Source organism: Sinocyclocheilus rhinocerous, unplaced genomic scaffold (assembly GCF_001515625.1).
Source record: "Sinocyclocheilus rhinocerous isolate Xijiao unplaced genomic scaffold, SAMN03320098_v1.1 scaffold2306, whole genome shotgun sequence".
Taxonomy (NCBI): domain Eukaryota; kingdom Metazoa; phylum Chordata; class Actinopteri; order Cypriniformes; family Cyprinidae; genus Sinocyclocheilus; species Sinocyclocheilus rhinocerous.
In genome coordinates, this window is record NW_015639792.1 from 277,492 (window position 1) to 300,032 (window position 22,541).

Sequence of the window (22,541 nt, forward strand, 5' to 3'; positions counted from 1 at the left end):
AGTCTGTGGAACTGATAAATATAAAAATATTTGTCAATTTTTTTTAAATATTTATATATATATATATATATATATATATATTTAGCACAATTAGCAGTCATCTGCATTTTGTATGCAAGCCTGTTAACTACATAATTTTCCAACATTACAAAAAAATTCAATATCGCTTACAATCGTGATACCCAAGAAATAACATCATGTTATTTAGGACCCTTTAGTGGGAAAGACAAGTAAACTATAAAACGTAAAATATAATCATAGTATATTTTCATTTTTTTATAGAAATTGACAGCCATCATCAAGTGTAGTTATTCAACCCAGTTACCATGGTTATTGTAAGATAACTAATATTGGTATCACTTTACAATAAGGTCTCATTTGTTAACATTAGTTAATGCATTAACTAAGATGAACTATAAATTAGCAATAACCTTTATTAATGTTATGTTATTAATGTTCATGTTATTTCACAGTGCATTAATTAATGTCAAAAGACACTACTTTTGATTTAAAAAAATGTATTAGTAAATGTTGAGATCAACATTAAGATTAATAAATACTGTAAAAGTATTGTTCATTGTTAGTTCAGATTAACTCATTCGGTTTACTAATGTTAACAAATGGAAACTTATTGCAAAGTCTTACTCTAATATTCTTCTTAAATTTTGGGAAATACAAGTTTTATTTATAAATGAAACTACTAATTTTAACAACCCAAATGTACTTTATTCATGTAAAGTGCCAATTAAAGGATTCTTTTTTGAGCCACTCTGTCCATGAGACCTTTTCATTTCCCGATCTTTATACACATTCCTTAAAGTCACACCCTCATTAAACACTTTCCGTCTATTGAGTGTTCAGGAAACGTCCTGCTTTCAAGACAAAGGAGTGGAGCAGTTCATGCTGGGTATCGACTTGTAGACAAAGTAAAAGTGTTGACGCTTCGGTTGACTGTGTAACTCTGCCTTTATCCACTGTGGGTGTGTGTCTGTGGCCAACTGCTGGCTGCTCTCGTCCGTGTAAAGAAACAGGCCGTAGTTTTCTGGATCAGACACGCGGAATTTGAGCGCACAAAGACGACACACCTCTTCTGTCGTGGCGTAGGGCCGCACCTGAAGGGTTTTAGCCGTGCAGCCGCTATCTGCCTTCTGCAGGGCCACTCGCATGTAGTTCTTCACACAAACAAACAGATATTATAGAGTTAGTTCATATCTACAAAATGCAGTTAACTTTGCAAATACTGTCCGGAGGTCAGGATTTTACCTGGAAGTCGTCCACTGAGGGCAGGTCTCTCTGCAGTGTGCGACGCTGGTGCCACTGGTGGAGTGTGTCGCGTGTTGTAGAGCTGAGTACTCGAGCAGCCTGCTCTTCCTGGAAGTTCTTAATCAGTGACATTGCTCCATATGCACTGGTGAGGTAATATCCTCCTGTACAGGATCAAGAGAAAGGAGCATCTTAATATACAGAACAAAAACCTAGTGAACATCTCAAAACCTAAATTAAAAAAAACTTTAGTACCATAAAGTATTGCTAAAAATCTACTTGAAAATGTATTATTTTAACCTATTTAACCTATGTTTGTGGTCGGTAAGATTTTTAAAAATGTTTTTGAAATAAGCTCACCAAGGCAACATTTATTTGATAAAAACAGTTAAAACATTAATATTGTGAAATATTATCAAAATTTCAAACTTTCTAATTTCATGCATTTTAAAATGTAATTTTTATGACAATATTCCAGTCTTCAGTGTCACATGATCCTTCAGAAATCATTCTAATATGTTGATTTGGTGCTCAAGAAACATTTCTTATTATTATCAATGTTTTTGTTGTTGTTGTTTATTTTCACTTTTTTGTCACTTTTGGTCAATTTGCTTAATCATTGCTGAATAAAAGTATTAATTTCTTTCCAAAAAGAAAAAAAAATGCTCTTCCTGGAAGTTCTTAATCAGTGACATTGCTCCATATGCACTGGTGAGGTAATATCCTCCTGTACAGGATCAAGAGAAAGGAGCATCTTAATATACAGAACAAAAACCTAGTGAACATCCCAAAACCTAAATAAAAAAAAACTTGTTTAGTACCATAAAGTATTGCTAAAAATCTACTTGAAAAAAAATGTATTATTTTAACCTATTTAACCTATGTTTGTGGTCGGTAAGATTTTTTAAAATGTTTTTGAAATAAGCTCACCAAGGCAACATTTATTTGATAAAAACAGTTAAAACATTAATATTGTGAAATATTATCACAATTTCAAACTTTCTAATTTCATGCATTTTAAAATGTAATTTTTATGACAATATTCCAGTCTTCAGTGTCACATGATCCTTCAGAAATCATTCTAATATGTTGATTTGGTGCTCAAGAAACATTTCTTATTATTATCAATGTTTTTGTTGTTGTTGTTTATTTTCACTTTTTTGTCACTTTTGGTCAATTTGCTTAGTCATTGCTGAACAAACGTATTAATTTATTTCCAAAAAGAAAAAAAAAAGCACACGACATGAACGGCAGTGTATATTTATGTGTGCTATGAAGTTTATGTGCATATTAGAGTAATGCATAATTAGTTTATTAATATTTTAATCGAGTCGAGTATCCCTTTGCATGTGAAAACTGCTATTTTTGTGGCATGGCGTTGCTGCCCATCACTTTTTCAGCAGTGCTGTTTTTGGAAATATTTTCATTTTTCCCATAGGGACTTTAAAAATCGTTGTTAAAGTGTTATAAGCAATGAACCAAACCAACCGAGAATCACAACATTGCAAACTTTTAAAGCAAACTTTTGATTTGAAGCAAAAAAAAAAAAAACATTTGATAATCAGACAAAAGAAAAGGTACAAAACTGTGTACTTAACAGCTTTAATGAAGGAAAGAACTACAATCCCATGCAGCATTGCGTATGATATAATCAAATTAAAACAACTGAGATAAATATAAAACTACTTATTTAAAGGTGTTGGTTGTATCTATAGAAACGAAACATAATATTTTCATGGTGTCACGAATCCAGTCTATGAACTTCAATTCACTCACCACCGGAGGTCACCCTTCCATTACATTGACTCTCGCACTACACAAACTGTTGCATGTCATCCCGGACTACATATCCCATCCTCCATTGCACTGATTGCACACAGCACTGATTGCACACAGCTGTAACCAATCACACATTCACTATATAACACTTGTACCTGGATTTATCCCTCTAGTCTCGCCCTGTTGATTCTGTTAGCCGATCGTAGACCCACGCTAGCCCTAGGAATATTCTTGTGTCTTGCCCTCTATATACCTGTTGCCATTGTCTGACCCTTGCCTGTTTCTGACCATGTCGGTTAATAAAGCTTCGCACTTGGATCTGCACGTCTCACGTCTCAGTCACTCCGTGACACATGGGAGTGGGTGGAACCTTTTGGTGCGCTTTGCTCACCGCAACTCCCTGATTAATGACATTTTCTAAACAGCATCGTGGGTATTGTATTTTCCACCACAAATTCTGCTATTAAACACTATCATTTTAAAAGTTAGTTGAATTAACACAAATGGATGGGTTCGAAAAAAGGCTATACAATCAATTAATAACCTCTGAGCTCATAACAGGTCTGTTTTATAGGTTTATAATAAAGCAATAAGCCCCAAGAAGCCGTGGTTTACAGTGAATTTATAACAGCTAAGGGGTGTTGTTTGTAAAACCCCCATAGCTGTTATAAATTCACTGTAAATCACAGCTTCACGGGGCTTATTGCTTTTATAAAATGGTTATTCCATATACGTAGTTAGGTTTCACAAAATAAAACAGAGCAAATAAAGTGTAATGATATTAATAAAACAGTATTCTTCCACCAAACAATGTAGTTCCTCAGAAACAGTTGTGGTTGCAACAAAGTGGTTGCCAAGCAACACACAAAGTAAACAAAGGTGTATGTTTGTAGAGTAATTTACAACAGCTTCGAACGCGGCTCAACCAATCAGAATCAAGGACCGGAACTATCCGTTTTATAAAACAGGTTTATCAGGAAAATGAATGGCGTTTTTACTTACAGATCCCGACTGCTGCACTCTATAGGCAACAACAGACAGCAAGACAGTTCTCTACGTTTTGGAACAGAACTGGCCAGTGGGGTTTTCAAAACCTGCATTGCTCACTGCCCAGACTGTTAGTACATTTTGAAACTGACAAAAAGGGTAAATTATCACTATAATGAGGATAGATCATCCTATCTGTCACATTAGATCATCAAGTTTGTGACTTGACTGTGTGCATACAACACAATAAATCTTTTCCATGAATGGCTGCCACAGTGTGCTCAGTAAGAATAGGAGACGCACACCCAGGAGGAAATGACTCTGTGGGGAACAGAACTTCGGAAGTTCGTCACACATTGAAAATGCTTGTCCGTTCTGAACCTCCTACAGTTTGGATTCTGCACAATCATTAACTTTGTTAACATTACATTACTGATTCTGTCATCATGAAGCAAGAAAGAGAATTGGACGGGAGAAAATAATACTGTTTTGATTCTGAAGTTCTTCCATTTTTTTTTCTTCCAAATAATACATTTTTTGCACCTTTTTAAAATAATTCAGGTTTATGTAACATTATTACACAAGAACGAGTACATGTTAATGCACCTTCTCCATGCAGTAATGGGGGATCTATCAGCTCCATCATAAACAGGATCTCAGTGTCCAACTGAGGCATGTCACACTGGACCAACACATATGTCAACATGGGCAGGAAATCATCCGCTCCAAACATCCGCACTGGCAAACACAGAGGAAACATTTATTAGTGACCTTTGCACAAACTATTCCAGCAACTACAATCCAGTTAATTAAGGTGCAAATACTTTTGCTTTCAGTTACTGATCTCATACACGCCTAAAACATACACACTTTTAAAGACTTTAAATAAACCCTCGAGACATAACTCCACCCGTACACACCTTCATGGTCTTGCATAATATTGTAGATGAGTTTGCAGACTTTTAACAGCACCATAATCTTCCTCTCAGGTGAGTACATGTGGCACATGGCTCTGAGTTTTCGGCGGATCCTGTGGATGGCGTGGGCGTCTGGAGGCCGGGTTCCGTTCACTCCCAGCTCGTGAGGCTGTTTGGCCTTTGCCAGGGCCAGATTCTCCTGCAGCCTCTGACACACGGCACCTGCCACCTGGAAGTCATGCAGCACCGACTGCAAGCAGCCGTACAGAGGTTTCAGCACACACTTATGCATGGCCTTCTCCAACATTGGATCTGTAAAAGAGATGGAGTTTCAGTTAAAGCTTTAATATATAAGAGTTTGAGAGACATTTACCATACTCATAGAAAAAGAAAAAAAAAGCGTAAACAGGCATGACGTTTTAAACTTCAACTATTTAATAAACAGTTTTAAAGGAATAGTTCACCCTCAAATGAAAATTCTCATAATTTACTCAACCTTCATGTTGTTCCAAACTAAAAAGACTAAAATGTGACCCTGGACCACAAAACCAGTCATAAGGGTCAATTTTTTGAAAGTGAGATTTATACACCACCTCAAAGCTGAATAAATAAGCTTTCCAGTGATGTATGGTTTGTTAGGATAGGACAATATTTGGCAGAGATAAAACTATTTGAAAATCTGGAATCTGAGAGTGCAAAAAAAAATCAAAATATTGAGAAAATCACCTTTAAAGTTGTCCAAATGGCGGATCCTGTGGATGGCGTGGGCGTCTGGAGGCCGGGTTCCGTTCACTCCCAGCTCGTGAGGCTGTTTGGCCTTTGCCAGGGCCAGATTCTCCTGCAGCCTCTGACACACGGCACCTGCCACCTGGAAGTCATGCAGCACCGACTGCAAGCAGCCGTACAGAGGTTTCAGCACACACTTATGCATGGCCTTCTCCAACATTGGATCTGTAAAAGAGATGGAGTTTCAGTTAAAGCTTTAATATATAAGAGTTTGAGAGACATTAACAATACTCATAGAAAAAGAAAAAAAAAAGCGTAAACAGGCATGACGTTTTAAACTTAAACTATTTAATAAACAGTTTTAAAGGAATAGTTCACCCTCAAATTAAAATTCTCATAATTTACTCAACCTTCATGTTGTCCCAAACTAAAAAGACTAAAATGTGACCCTGGACCACAAAACCAGTCATAAGGGTCAATTTTTTGAAAGTGAGATTTATACACCACCTCAAAGCTGAATAAATAAGCTTTCCAGTGATGTATGGTTTGTTAGGATAGGACAATATTTGGCAGAGATAAAACTATTTGAAAATCTGGAATCTGAGCCCAGCGACTTAAGACTGGTTTTGTGGTCCAGGGTCACAAATTATAACTGAAACCATAAAAAACATGTTTTTATGTCACTTGAAATGAAAGAAAATGATCAAAATTAAATGACCTTTTCTTTTAGTTTGACTTCCAAGTACTAAAATAACTAAAACTGAAATAAAGATAATAATTATACAGACATATTTAAAAAAACGAATAAAATGACAATAACATGACAAAACTACTAAAACTTTAATGACAATTAAAATGAAAATACAGTAAAAACAAATTCTAAATATTAATAAAAACTTAAACAGTATCAGTGATGCTAAAATGACACTGTTCTGAAGGATATTCTGAAGAACATATCAGCTTTTACTTTTCTCACTTTTATTCCTTTCTACCTATTCTGTTCTGCACTAGTGAAAAACCAAAACACCCTGAATGCTTAGAGAGCGTACAGTCTATGCTGAGTTTATGGAAAATCTGACACAAACGTTACAAGATATATTAGGCCTTAGCTCTTGGTATTCAATTCTCCCTGTGAAATAAGGGCTTTCTGAGATGCAAAGGGCAAGTCAAATGAGGACAAAAACAGGCCTCACATCAGTTGTCTGTACACTATAGAGTTATCAAACAAGCAATTACACACTATCACAATGACACTTCTAATGAAACTCTATTGCTCACAGTATACACAGGAGTTATACATATCATAATGGCTAGACATGATGATTTACAGAAAACATAAAATAATCAACCCTAAAAATGCACCAAAATGTTATAAACCTACAGAATTCACAAACATACACCCATGATACACAGACAGAGTTACTCCTACTAACACACACAAATAACTCGCATCCTGCTCCATTGTGACTAACTACAAATGACACAGACATACAAAACTGAGAGCGTACACAATTGAATTAGATTAGTCTTTCCAAAATCTGTAACAATTGCACATTTTTATTAGTGCAACATGTTTTGAAGTAAGTGTGTAGAATTGAGCAGTGACGCTATAGACATGTCCATACCAATATCCAGCAACTACTGATGTCCCTAGCAATAATTTTGATCAAACAATAACATTTAATGTACATATAACCACTGTTAATGTCATTTTGGCTGCATCTGAAATGAGTCGCACCACTGACGTTACCTGAGACATTTAAGCAAATATGCGCTCTTTCATAGTTCAGTTGAATGAAATAAACAACTCTGAAATAAGAGTGTCGTTTAACTGTCAATCAGATATTTATTATATCTGTTATGATGTTAAAATCAATCTTATACCCTTCTTCTGAAGTACTTTGATTCCACTAAAAAAAAAAATCAACAACAAAAAAAACACGCACATTGGTTGCTGTACATTGGGAATATAGATATGGATATATATGATTAGGATAATCATTCAGTACCATGGTATAAATCAAAGTAACATGCTATTACAATCTAATTCCATCACTGTACTCCAGTGCTATTTTGTAACCTCTGATAAAAGTATTAAAGGGGTCATATGATGCGATTTCAAGTTTTCCTTTCTCTTTGGAGTGTTACAAGCTCTTGGTGCATAAAGAAGATCTGTAAAGTTGCAAAGACTAAAGTCTCAAATCCAAAGAGATATTCTTTATAAAAGTTAAGAGTCAGCCACGCCTACCTAAAACGGCTCGTTCTAACGCCCCCACATACCTACGTCACTATCTGGGAAGATTTGCATAACGCCGCCCAAATGTTCACGCAAAGAAAGAAGGCGTAACTTTTATTCTCGCTGTAGTATTGTTGTTGCCGCCGCCGCCATGTCGTGAAGATGCTGTGTTTCGTTGTGAAAGAGAAACTACTTAGTTTGGTCTTCCAAAAGAGGACGATATCCGCTTATAAGCGGAGTCCAGCCCGGGGTCGTCACATGTGGTTGCCGCAAGCCTCCTTCGTCGAATCCGCCGGCAGCGCCGTTCTCAAGCCCGCCGCCTCTGCTCACTCTAGCCCTTCGGCCGTTCCTCCCTCTAGCCCCCGGCCTCTGCTCACTCTAGGCCGCCGTGTGTGACACTGTGTTTCGTTGTGAAAGCGAAACTACTTGGTTTGGTCTTCCAAAAGAAATAATGTTCTTTTTAGCAACATCATATGACCCTTTAAAAACACTGACGGCTTTGTTCTTCAAGGTGGTATGCTAAGCATTTAAAACATACAAAAGTTTATGAATTAAGGATCCTAGTCTTTGTCCTGTTGTCCCTTATGTACTATTGTGTAACCATGGTATCACAACACAGCTTCAAATCTATTAACATTACAGTTTAACAAACAAAGAAATGTCAGGCCTTTGGAAAACATTAATTATTAATGTGGAAAGCATTAGCCTATCTTTAAGCTAAACCAACAACATTTTAGCTGGGATAAATTACACAAATTTAAGTGCCCTGCTCATGAAGAATTTACACTTTGAACACTTTCTTGCTTGCCTTAGGTTTAATTTGTTGTATTTTGTCAAATTTCTGCATTCATGCTCTCTTTATTGGTCCTAAACCACCAAACACAAGAGTTATTTTTAACTTTATAAATATCCTCAATATATTAGGAGCTATAAAAACAGGATTATAGCATATTTTCTTAAAATGCAGTTATTCAATATTTAATCTGCTGTTAAAACAACTGCTACTCTCTCTGTGTGAACTGTGAAATGTGCACCTCATTTCAGCTATTTCCATAGCAGTCTGGTCTGAAGCTGTCATTTTTATACAAACCAGACTAGTTAATATGATCTTGTTGGCCTTGCATGCACTTACCTCAATCACTCTAAGAGTATTTTCCTACACTTTTCAGTGCAACGGCAGAGAGGACAGCTGAACTTGAAAGGTATTTCAGATATCGGCATGCGGATTTAGTGCTTGTGTTTCACCGCTCAGTTGCTCTTGTTGTCTATTTTTGCTATTCCCACCACACCATCAACAACTTTTTAGCCTGCATTTTCCACTGTAGCTAAAGGAAATATGACACAAGCAGCTCTGTACTGATAAGGGTAGACTCGCATTCAAAACAAAACATATTTTTGCACCTTTTTTTGGACTATATATATATAGTCCAGTTCAATAATATATATATATATTATTGAACTGTCAGGGAAGTCAAAGTAATCAAACCTTGAATTTAACTATGAGTTTGCAAACTGCACAGACTACGAAATAAAAAGGCAAGCTGAGGATACACATCTGGAAGACAAGGAAGCTAGCATTTCAAAATGCCGCAACTAATAGTTTCCAGACACTAGTAAAATGAACAGTGAATAAAACTCACCCAGCCAGCACAGCACAGTTACTTTAAGTAATCCAGGGGTGTCCAACCCTGCTCCTGGAAAGCCACCAGCAGATTTGAGCTCTGTCCCTAATTAAACAGACCTAAACCAGTCTAATTAAGGTCTTTAGGATTACTTTAGGAAACTTCCAGGCAGGTGTGTCGTAGCTAAACTCTGCAGGAAAGTGGCCCTCCAGGAACAGGATAAGATATCCCTGAAAGTAAGCCATTCGTAGGTTGATCTCCCAGAAAGGGTTTTTCAAAATTACTCTTTATTTGAGTGGTTCAACATGGCCCAAAAAAGACTGGAACTCTGGAAATCTACTTACCTATCTGGTCCTCGGGTATGTAAGACTCTATAGGTGGGTTCATTTCCGAGCTCTGTTTGAGGTAAGCCTTCATCTGGGTCATGAACTGCCGGAGTGTCTGCAGAAGATCCTGGCTGGACGAGTGGCAGTTTTTATTCTCCTGCACAAAGCTCACATAGTCCTGCACCAGGCACCCAAAGTAAGAAGTTTTGTCTTGGGACAACTCAATGATCCGAAGCAAGATGCGCTTTTCAGGCGTAGCCAGTACACTGAAAACACCTTGGACCTTACGGAAGTGTCCCCTTAGTGCTCGTGGGATAACAAGCGATCTCGGTCGAGCCCCCACTAGTTCGACCGACAGTAGTTTCTTTGACATGCGGGAAGCATGAAGGCGTAGATGCAGATCCCTTTCAAGTCCCACACCGTAGTTGTCCTCCTCGTCCTCATACTCATCACTGCTGTCATCCGTGGAGGGGCCTTTGCCAACACTTTGGGATAGTCCCAATGGGAGAGGATGCGGAGGAGAATCCAAAGAGTCCGATGAGGATGTAGACAAGCTTCGGCCACTTGAGCTTCGCCCTTTCTCTTCGGTTCCGGTCCATTGCTGCAGGATGGTGCTGCTGGTCGGGTTTAAAGGAGTCGTATTGGCTTGAGAAAGGGCCCTAGAGATGGTTTCGTCATCTAATGCAATGGTGCAGCGGTAGCTGTCGATGTCTGGAGGTTGTGGAGGTCGTGGTGGAGGATTGTGTCTCCGACTCGTTCTAGTAATGCCAGCACTCAAAGGCATAGTCCTCGGACCTGAAGGTGAAGTAGGGGTACGAACCAAAATGCGAGGAGGAGGTGGTCTTGGTGGAGGAGGGGGATGAGATTTTCCGTTTTCTGCTGTTGGGTCCTTTGCGATCACTGTTTCTGAAGTTCCAGTGACATCTTGCTGTGTCTTGAGAAAGACAGGGTTGATAAAAGACAAAGCACTGCTGGAGCAACTCCTTTCACCTTCTGCGGTATCGGGGCAGGTGTTGGTCAGTAGCTTCCCAAATGGGGTGCAGGTTTGATCCTCTGTCTGTAAGACATCAGAGCAGCTGCCGTGCAGAGATATCGGCGGTCTGTCCTGAATCAGAGAACTGTTTGGGGCAGAGATTGTCCATTGTTGTTTGTTGAGAGAAGATTCCCAGAATGCTGGAATAAAAGAGAGAATCTGATTAATGGTTAACAACACACATGCACAGTCTTTATACAAACACAACCACAAAAGCAGCAAACGCACCCACTCCAGCTTCCAGTCAGCATAGACCGCCACACGTTGTCAGCACACATGTGAATTTGAGTGTGTGTGGCTATATCTAGTTACAGCTAGGCTAAAGCGTCTGTTCACTTCTGTTGTCCTCAGGCCCACTGAAGTTCTTGGAGAAATTTAGCGAGCTCAGTCGTGCATTTCAGAAAACTGATTCACAAATGCCATACAAACACACCCAGCACAGAGCCGGACAAAAACGGAGTCATTTATCCAAACAGACAGCGTGTATGGGGAGGTGTATCTTGACTTCACAGAGCACACCAAACCCCTCCTCTTTCTCCTCCCCTTGCTTTCTGTCTCTCTCCCCACCCATTTCAGTATAGTTTCTCCTTATGTTGGCTTCATGGGCCAGTTTCTATTAAGAATAGATAGTTATTTGACAGTCAGCCTCTTTCAAATGAGACTTCAAATTACTGAACCAAACTTACAATTGTTCTTTGGCAACTTTAGAGTACTTTAGTGTGGATGGGTGTTGCTAAGGTGATACAAATGTTGTTGTTTTTTTAGCTCATTGCTAGCTAAATTTGTCCCCAAAATATGGTTAAGTAGGTACACACACACACACACACACACACACACACTTACTTAACTAGACTTCTATTGTTTTTATATACAGCTAGTTATAAATATTTTGTAACCTAATCCACACACTAACACTAACAGAAAACTTTCTGCATTTTTACAATAAAAAAAACAACAACTTTATTTGCTTTATTTCTAAATGGGAACACTGCACAGACTTCTATTGTTTTTATATACAGCTAGTTATAAATATTTTGTAACCTAATCCGCACACTAACACTAACAGAAAACTTTCTGCATTTTTACAATAAAAAAAACAACAACTTTATTTGCTTTATTTATTTTTTTACCATTTTTTAAACCAAGTCTAATGAGTACATCCAAAAAGGAGGTTTGAGGAGATTTTGTCAGGTTTAGCTCACTTCTGGGTACAAATTTGTCCCTAAAAATATGGTCACACACACACACACACACTCTCTATCCCTCAGTAACCTCTATGCTCTGATTAGCTCACATAGTCTCACACGCTATCTGGAATGTCAGCTGGACTAATAATAACACAGAACTGAATAGCAGGCCAGCATGTCTCAGCTGTGGTGGACGGAGAGATTCAAACACATAGTTACTCACAAGACAGTCATGGCAAAGGTTCCTTCTTCTCTAGGAACATTGCAATATTTCTTCATTATCTGACAAATAATATTTGATACTGGTTCAAGATGGTCTGAAGCATGTAAGAACATACAAAAATATTGCATTACTAATTATTACTTGTACATGCAACCTGCTTGAGTATACTGAAAACACTCTACTTTCCTGACACACTTGGCATCATGTCACTTGTGCTTTTTTAAGGGAGCACCAATGGCAGACCTGACTCACTTGGTGCCCTAGGTCTGAGACATGATCAAAAAAAAAAAAAGACATTTTTACAAATATAAGAAGTGTTAGTTTGTTTTTGTTAGTGCTGTTTTCATTTAGTGTGCAAGGGGACCAGGGCTCTAATCCTAAAAACTTTTATGTTTTAAAAAAACGAAATGAAGCAAATTTGATCATTTTAATTTTATTGTATGAAAAGGGTCATTTTGAATTGCTGATAATACTGAAGACTCTTTTTGTGTTTCAAATTCCACTTGGCTCCAAAATCAGAGAGAGTGAATGACCCCTGAATTTGAATGGACGTTGGACCACTGCTATTTCAGTGCCACTGAGATACTAGTAGTTTTTTCCCCTACATATTCTGAATTAGGTTTTTTTTTTTTTGGATCTTCATTTTAATTTTAGTTAAAGTTTTAGTAATTTTGTTGTGTGTTTTTTTTTAAATGTCTATATCATTTTTATTAAAAATTTGAAATTTTAGTTTTTTTTTTGTACATGAAGTTAAACTAAATGAGAATGAGAATATTGCTTTGTCAACTATTGAAATAATTTTTTTAATATTTGATTTTATTTCAGTTAATGTTTTAATTTATTTCAAGTAACAAAACTATTTTTTTAATTGTTTCAGTTTTGGTTAATAACCCTGCATTGGACATTTCTCCCCCAAACCTATTTTGAGTAAATTCAAAATTCACCAGTCACAAATAACACACATAGATATATACATTACTATGCAGATATAATATTTCAGATTCATATAGGTGGAACATGCAAATAAATAATCATGGGACCAAACAGGAAATAATGTATTATTATATATCATTTTATATAACTGTATCTGTACTAAATGCGATATTTTTAGTGGGTTAGACGAGCTTGGTCAGTACCTGCTCCTTGCTGGGCCACTTCATGTAGATCTGACAGGGTCGCTGCTGAATGGATGGCCTCAGGAAGCTTCAGGGTAAACGGCAGAATATCTCTAATATGAAACAAAGAGAGTCAGACAGACAAATAGTGCGTGAAAGAGGGTAAAAAATAAACAATGGGAGAAAATACACACAATCATTCACTCTTTTCCTACATTAATAGTGACAGGTCAAATCATACATATACATCACATTCAGAAAAAGTAATAATTCTGCTGTTACTGGGTGGGAAATTGGTATTGAGCAGAGAGAGGGCAGACTTTCAGTTTCGATGAGCGGCTTGAAAAAACAAACATCACATGGAAAACTGTTGCAATCTTCTGATTTATGGATGATATCAAATAAATCTTTTGTATTTAGGGCCATATATTACTTCATACTGTTGCTGATAAGGTGATGGATATCATTGGGTTTTATGAGCAGTGGGTTCATTTCTGCACAATCACTCATAGTTTCTTTACTCATAAATCTTGCATATGCTGTCTTTTATGCACACTTTAGCACTACAGTGAAGGTAAAGATGGCAAGACACTGACAGCAATAAAACATTTCATCCATTCCAAATCGTGGATTGTTTTTATATACTACAAAGAAAATGTGAGTGGTTGAGTTACATGCACAAAGTACAGCGCTTAGCGTTAGGGTTGTTCAACTTCCTATACCTTAATAAGTATCAGACATTGAAAAAGTGTTACCTGCTGATACAATAAAAGGCCACAAGACGAAAGAGGTCAGCAAAACTGATTCCTGAGCCCTGTAGAGAAAATGCTAGGAAAAAAGAACAATACACAACAATCAATAAAGTTCTATAATCTCCAAGCATTTTCACAATTTTATCCATCATAAACAGCACTGGGACACTGAGTGTTGCCCTAGATTCTTAATTTGTTGGGAATTTTCTGAAAATGTTTTGGGAAATTTCTGAACTGATTCTCAACTTGGCAGGTAAAACGCTCAAAAGCCTTCAGCGCCTTTCAGACCACATTAATTTGTCTAAGGCAAGGAAATTCTCAGCTGGATTGCACCCAGGCCAAAAACACTAGGGTGTGTCTGATATTTCACATGGAGAACTTCTTGGAACTGCACTGCTTTAAATGCCAAAATTTTGAATTTATGTTGACACAGTACACAGAAGTAGATATGGCTAGATGTGAGCAGAGCGTAAACATCAGTTATGGCTTAGTATAAGGGACCCAACATACTGTACTGGTTCTCCTTTACAGGGATGTGAATGACAGAGGAGTCTGAGGTACCATCCATGTGGAATGACAGGACCTTCTTTTGCAGGATAGATGATTTCCACACTAAAAACACCTGGACAGGGAAAAAGAAAACTTTTTTTTTTTTTTTGGATGTATATGTTTCTAATGCAGCAGTTCTTAAAGGGACAGTTCACCCAAACATGAAAATTCTGTCATCATTTACTCACCCTCATGTCATTCCAAAGCTGTATGAATTACTTCTTCTGCTGAGCACAAAATAATATATTTTGAAGAATGTTGGTAACCAAAAAGTGGACGGTAGCCACTGACTTCCATAGTATGGAAAAAATACAATGGAAGTGCAATGGCTACCATCAACATTCTTCAAAATGGAATGACATATGGGTGCGTAGATGATGACAGAATTTTCATTTTTGGGTGAACTATACCTTTAACCATTTTTAACCTCCCAGTTCTAAAATAGAAGTATTGATATATTGATTCATTTTGTGATTGGAAAGTTTCAAGAGCTGTATGTTCTTCAGTAAAACAATAGTTACTGAGGGGGTGAAAAGAAATGTGATTTCAGTTTACATCTTGATTTCATGTGCTTTAATTATTTTGCTTTATTAATAATAATGTATTAATTTAAATACTCATATTGAGGCCCCCTACTGGTTGAGAACCACTGCTCTAATGGCAATGAATTTTCTCTTTAAAAGAGTTGATGTGTTTTGAAAAGTATTTGTCAAAAATCTCGATTAAAGCCTCTAGTTCATATTTTCCTGTACCAAAGGTTTCACTGATTAATCACAAATTCAGTTGCAAATATTTTCTATAATAAATTAGTTTTGAATTTTAGTCTCCTTAATTTTTCCTCTTTAAGGAACAATCAATATTCTGTCATCATTTACTCACCCTTTTTTCCTAGGAGCATGAAAGGAGCAGTTTAGATGAATGTTCACGCTATTCTTTTTCAAATATCAGAAGAATAATGTGCACTCGATTCCAAGTCGTCTGAGAGCATACGATATTTTTGTGTTTTGCCTGAATGAGAAATGTTTAGTACATACCAACTGGTCTTTCCAACACACAAACCTACAATTATGGCTTCAGGCTCGGGAAAAGACTCATGAAACATTTTATGATACTTTTTGTCATTTTTGAAGCTATATAAATCAGCATCCACTCCGGAAAACAGCAACTTGGGCATCTCTTTTTGTATTTCACAAAAGTCCAATGCGGTTGGAACAAAACAAGGGTGAATAAATGGTGACAGAATTTGAATTTCTGTGAACTATTTCTTGAAAAAAATCTGTCTGGCGTCTTTGCGTTCACTCTCTCTAACATATTTTACCCTAGCTGGTTGCTGCAGAAGGATGCCAGTGGCCTCTCGCTGGTCGATGGAAAGCAGAAGCCAGATGGGGTGTGTGTGTATCAGTTTGTCCAACACACTCACACTTATGCTTGTACCTTCCCCATCAACGGCAGGATACTGTAGACACACAGGACTCATCTCTCCCTCTATCCTACAGAGAACAAAACAAGGTATGGGTGTAGAGGGTTGTTTTGTTTTGACAGAAACGCCTCTTATGTCCTTTAAAGGAAGAAAAGGCATTAGAAAGACAGACTAGACACTGGCGCCCTCTACTGGACTCCACTCTAAACCATACAGAGGTTCTTTGTAAATGTAATGACATATTACAGCACATAAACTTAACAGAAGTAAATGCAATGCATCTATTAAAAGTACAGAAAATATATGCACTATTTCATTTAAATGCACTCTTATTTAGCTTACTGTACAGTGATGGTCTAAATGCAGTTTTGACGTGTTTGGTATGTGTACTCACTCTATGAGCATAGAAATATCTGGATCTCTGTCTGGATCTCTGTCTTTTTCCTGCACAGCACGAACCATTTGCTGCTCCAGTGCTCCCAGTGACAATGCAAACGCATCGACGAGCTGCACATTGATAGAAAAAGTCAAATCTTACATGTCCAAGCAGAAAACATTTCAGTGAATTAATATAGTGCTCTTTTAAAATTCACTTTGGCAACTTCCCCTTTGCTAACAAAAGAGAAACTGCCAGGAAACCTGCTGAGAAACACTGAAGAAAAAAACGGAAAGCTAGAAAATTAAAAATAAAACAAGCTGAAAGAGGCTTATTTTGTGTCACTTTCCAGTGTTCTTAATCTATTTTTTCCCCAACAGGAAATGGGATTTGAATTGGCAACACAACCTAAACACCACAGCATTACTCTATGCAAGCAACTGCATGTGATTTTTAAATGACATCAGTAGATATGCGAAATAAACTCCACTACAAACATGAGAAAAATGTGTTTAAATGTGTTGGATTTTGAGTTATAAACTCAAAAAATGTGTTTACATCTCACAATTACGACTTTTTTCTCTGAATTCTAAGTTATTACATTTTGCAATTGTGTTTTTTTCTTTTTCCATCATTGAGTAAAAATAAAAAAGGTAATTGCTACTTTTTGTCTCACAATTCTCACAATTGTGTCTCATTCTGAAAAAAATAAAATAAATCTGAATTGTGACAAACTCAGAATAAAAAAAGAAAAAAAGTCATAATTGTGGGATTAAAAAGTTTCAATTACCTTTTTTATTGACCTTTATTATCAGAAACAAGCTTCCATGCTCCTGTAATGCAAGTCTATGGGATTTTTGGGCACATTTGATTGTCCACGAGGCAAAAAGTAAATAGGATCACCTTTTAAAAAGTAATAGCACATTCGACTTTTTTCTCTGAATTCTAAGTTATTACATTTTGCAATTGTGTTTTTTTCTTTTTCCATCATTGAGCAAAAATAAAAAAGGTAATTGCTACTTTTTGTCTCACAATTCTCACAATTGTGTCTCATTCTGAAAAAAAATAAATAAATCTGAATTGTGACAAACTCAGAATAAAAAAAGAAAAAAAGTCATAATTGTGGGATTAAAAAGTTTCAATTACCTTTTTTATTGACCTTTATTATCAGAAACAAGCTTCCATGCTCCTGTAATGCAAGTCTATGGGATTTTTGGGCACATTTGATTGTCCACGAGGCAAAAAGTAAATAGGATCACCTTTTAAAAAGTAATAGCACATTCCTTTTCAACAAAGTGCATGATTTGATATAGCATTTATATCCATTGTGCAAATGGAGCAGGATTAGTTTGATACAGGTTACTCAACCCTCTATATTACATACATTAAAATTAAGTATACATTAAATAACAAAATCATCAAAACAACAAAAAAGGCAGCCTAGCAGGCTGTTAGTGGCATTCTGACCAAAACTACTTTGAAAATGAAGTAATGTTTCCAATATGCCACTATGGTGATGCACAATGTTGACTCCATGTAAATATTTTGAATCACTGTGTGCCAGCTTCCTGTGATTTTAATGCTGATCTGCAATTATAGGCTATTTTGGATTAAAATGCAGGCCATTAAATGCAGATGAAAACCGAATCAAAAGACAAAAGTTCTTTGAGATTCCAATTGTAATTCCTAGTGCTAGTGATACATTCATTGACCGAATGTCATAAAATACAACATAAACTAGGAAAGATAAACTTTAGATGAGCGAGACGGAGGATGAGGACCGAACAGAGAGAGCAATTGTTTAGACTGAATGATAAAATAAAAAAGCCCTGGAGAAGAAGAAGAGACGAAGGACTAATTAAGGAGAGAGAGAGAAAGAGAGAGATGTGCATCTCAAAAAGACACATCTATTATAGAGCGCTTGAATGGTCCTGTCTGGGCAACAAGCCCTGCTGCAGTCACACACACACAGTCACACACACACACACACACAGTTTCTGTCCATTGATTTTTACAAGGAACACCAGACAGCCAGTGAATGTACGCAGTGGAACAGAAAATGTTCTGTAGGAGAATAGGGATATTTATACTGATCCAAAAACAGTCCCTGCCTGAGCGCATTGGCTAATAAGAGTCTGTAGCACCATCTGCGTGTCCTGCGCTTATTAAATTGTTACACAAATGTTGTAAGACACATAGTCAGCATAGATTAAAAAAAAAAAGAAGATTTATAAACTCAGAAAAATGGATTTGGAACTAAACATTATACATAAATGTAAAAAAAATTACATCTAATGGAAATAATCTTCATTTATTGTTGCCTAGAATTCATAAATTTGGTGTTTAAATTGTCCTGCATTGTGTATGCTATGAACATTTATGATGCCTCAAATAAATTATGCATTTTGTTAAGGATAAGTGTGTTTTTATATGTGTTTTTCCCCCCATTATAGATACTATTAGATCAGATTTAAAATTTCCACCAGTAAAACTGCTTAATAAAAATCCCAAAGGTCCAGAATAAGCTTGACTTGGGAGTGAGTGAGCACTTTTTACACCGGCCAGTAAAAACAAGACCTTGTCACAGCCACCAAGAAACACCCAAACGTTTTCTTTAAAATATACAAAAATCACAAATGCGGTCCTTGATTGGGTTTCTCAAAATTAAGTGCAGGTTTAGTGTACAACTGATCATCCTACCTGAAGAAAACTACCACTTCTGTCCATCCGGCTGGGTTGCAATGACGTGTTCACTGCTACTATTAGATCAGATTTAAAATTTCCACCAGTAAAACTGCTTAATAAAAATCCCAAAGGTCCAGAATAAGCTTGACTTGGGAGTGAGCACTTTTTACATCGGCCAGTAAAAACAAGACCTTGTCACAGCCACCAAGAAACACCCAAACGTTTTCTTTAAAATATAAAAAAATCACAAATGCGGTCCTTGATTGGGTTTCTCAAAATTAAGTGCAGGTTTAGTGTACAACTGATCATCCTACCTGAAGAAAACTACCACTTCTGTCCATCCGGCTGGGTTGCAATGACGAGTTCACTGCCATGTTGCTCTTGTTGTTTTAAAGTCCTGCAATTCAAAAGAGGCATGAGGATCACTAAATAAAATGACTCTGATATAAAATTGTCTATTTTCAGTATGACTGATGCATACATTCATACTGTATTTGCCACGCTCTTGTCTTAAATATTTTTTCTGGAAATATTTATGTTTAAATATACTGGTACTATACTGGTACATACTGGTAAAAAATGTATAGCCTGAATGCACTGTATGTCGCTTTGGATAAAAGCGTCTGCTAAATGCATAAATTATTATTATTAATTATTAATTAATTATAAATATATTACATTTTCATTTATTTTTATGTATCCTAATGGGTTTGAGATTTGACAAAAATATATAAATATATTTTTATTGTAAATATATAAACAATCTATAGAATTAATTTATGTATTTTTATGTATATATACATTTCTATATTATACTAAAAATACACTTAATAATAAAAATACATATGTGACCCTGGAACACAAAACCAGTCATAAGGGTCAATTTTTCGAAATTTAGATTTATACACAATCTTCATTAAAGATAAATAAATAAGCTTTCAATTGATGTATGGTTTGTTAGGATAGGACAATATTTGGCCGAGATACAACTATTTGAAAATCTGGAATCTGAGGGTGCAAAAAAATCAAAATATTGAGAAAATCGCCTTTAAAGTTGTCCAAATGAAGTTCTTAGCAATGCATATTACTAATCAAAAATTAAGTTTTAATATATTTACAGTAGGAAATTTACTAAATATCTTCATGGAACATGATCTTTACTTAATATCCTAATGATTTTTGGCATAAAAGAAAAATCTATAATTTTGACCCATACAATGTATTTTTGGCTATTGCTACAAATATACCCCAGCGACTTAATCAGATATCAGTGTCACATATACCCACACACACCAACACAGAAAAAGGAAGCATGCCTCATTACACATACTCCATTTCACACACCAGTGACATTTACACAAGAGGAATCTAAATAAGTTCCCATATCCATTGTAAGAACATAATTCTTAGTAACCCAAACCACAGAAAAACACATGCATATACTTCACGGAAACATTTATCAATAGTCAACGAGGTCTAAAGCTAAAAGTCTGTTTTCTGCAGGAGGGTGAACGCTCTACAGCTCCATACCCTCTTTCAGTGCACAAACACACATATCTTCCTGTTTGTTCCTGTCACTACAGTGCATGGAAGCAATTTAGCGTGAGATATGTTTAAAAATTCCTGACAAAGATGGACCACATCATTGCACTGGTCTTCAGTGCAAACCAAGTGCATGCTGGCGCCATCAGCACTGGAGATCACATAAACAAACTAGGACCGTGATTGTACTTTAACTTTGTTGTGGAATATTTTTTGTAATAGTTGAATGTAAAGCAAGCTTGCAAAGATTACATTACAAACACAGTGCTCATATCATGCACTGTATTTATTTTACAATGCTCTCTTCATAAATATAATATATAGGCTATCCATCAAGTACGTATATATTCATATGCCTGTGTAAAAGTCAAATAATAAATTTATTTTTCAGATGAGTATCTTTTTTCTGTTTTTTTGTCTAACTAAATTGTCAACTCATAATTTGAAATAGAAAATAATTTAATTATTTTACATAAACATTATATTAAGTGCCATATATAGGCCTATGGCTTTTTTGCCTCAGCACTGAATAATTTCACATTTTGTGCTGACATGTAATTAGCAGATATTTCTACAGGTATTTATTTAACACAATTATCATCTGGCACATGCCAAACTAATATCTAATTTAAAGTAAATACACATTGTTCTTAAGTGGGACATATTCGTCCAACTTTCCGTAATGTCTGATTGTATATCGTGTTATGCATGTAAAATATAGGCATGTAAAATATTAAGTAAATATGACTAATATTAATAAGTTGCAGTGTGGAGGTCTACACACTAGTTCATGAGGATTAATGAGTGAAAAAAAACACACAGAGAAACAGTACAGCGTTTCAATAGAGAAAACAAACAAGCCCACTGCGAACTGAAATAATTTTATCGCATTTAATAACTAATTACGCAATGCTATTATATAAGAAAATTGATATCACATAGACCTACCTATGAGTGCTCCTCTCCAGTCTGTATTTAAAGCGACTGCCGCCAGCAGCACATACTTCTACAGTAACTACAGTCCAGTGATTCTGTCTCTATCCGTTTGACACACGCGCTCACATGATCACATGACCGACGCTGCACGTCATTGGTGGTGTTTAACCATGTTTATGATGCGTTATATAACAATTAATAACAAGTTTTTATGCGATACAGGTTAAAGTGGCTTCATAAATTACTTTTTAAAAATATTAAAAACGCAAAACACACCTGATGCGAATTCTTTGCTCTTCATTTTCTATAAGCAGAGTTAACAGACCCTTGTTGTATTTTCTTGTACCGTATTGGCCCGAATATAAGAGGACCCTGATTATAAGACGACCCCCCTTTTTCCAGATGTACCTTTTGGAAAAAGGCTTTTTAAAAACCAAATCTTGTTTTTTCTCAGTAAAACACATTTTGTCTTCAATTATTTTCATATTGCATATTTTTCCTATTTTAATTTTTGTTTTGAAAGTATGGTAAAAACTGGTAAAATGTACCAACAATCACATTTAAAAAATATAAACTTTTTGATATACCATTAAAAAAAAAAACAGGTAGCCCATCTGAATTAGGACATTTAGGCTATCCATCTAATAGTAGCCTACCAAAATCTTATTAACAGTAGAAGTTAAATCTTACTGTAGTCTTCAAATCTGGGTACTGTCTTACGTTTTAAAATCACAAAGGGAGTTTGGTGCCATCAGGCTAACGTGACAGTCACGACTCATGCAGCTGTAAGGTTTGTTTTTACTCGCGATCTTTACAACACGCATCACATTACGTATTTCATGGCACACTCGTTTTATGCGGTTTTGG

The 22,541-nt window shown here is 36.2% G+C and overlaps 1 protein-coding gene across 1 annotated transcript; it reads right to left on the reverse strand.

The window, feature by feature from the left end:
- Window positions 1-605: 605 nt before the first annotated feature.
- rin2b (Ras and Rab interactor 2b) lies at window positions 606-21,764 on the reverse strand. The gene is made up of 13 exons (XM_016567975.1): window positions 21,687-21,764; window positions 19,511-19,593; window positions 16,530-16,642; window positions 16,034-16,205; window positions 14,677-14,788; window positions 14,170-14,242; window positions 13,436-13,527; window positions 9,875-11,029; window positions 5,673-5,897; window positions 4,950-5,258; window positions 4,636-4,767; window positions 1,264-1,427; window positions 606-1,172 (listed from the first exon to the last, which is right to left on the reverse strand). Exons 2-13 carry the CDS (start codon window positions 19,568-19,570, stop codon window positions 876-878), a joined length of 2,904 nt encoding a protein of 967 aa, XP_016423461.1. The 5' UTR covers window positions 19,571-19,593; window positions 21,687-21,764; the 3' UTR covers window positions 606-875.
- Window positions 21,765-22,541: the final 777 nt, after the last annotated feature.

What these genes read in the sequence shown, in the direction of transcription:
- rin2b (XM_016567975.1), bottom strand. Translation starts at nt 19,570, where the DNA reads ATGGCAGTGAACTCGTCATTGCAACCCAGCCGGATGGACAGAAGTGGT. An exon ending in GATATTTCTATGCTCATAGA is followed by an intron (nt 16,206 to 16,529) that starts GTGAGTACACAT and finishes TGTTCTCTGTAG; the next exon opens with GATAGAGGGAGAGATGAGTC. An exon ending in CATACCCGAGGACCAGATAG is followed by an intron (nt 5,898 to 9,874) that starts GTAAGTAGATTT and finishes TCTCTTTTACAG; the next exon opens with ATCCAATGTTGGAGAAGGCC.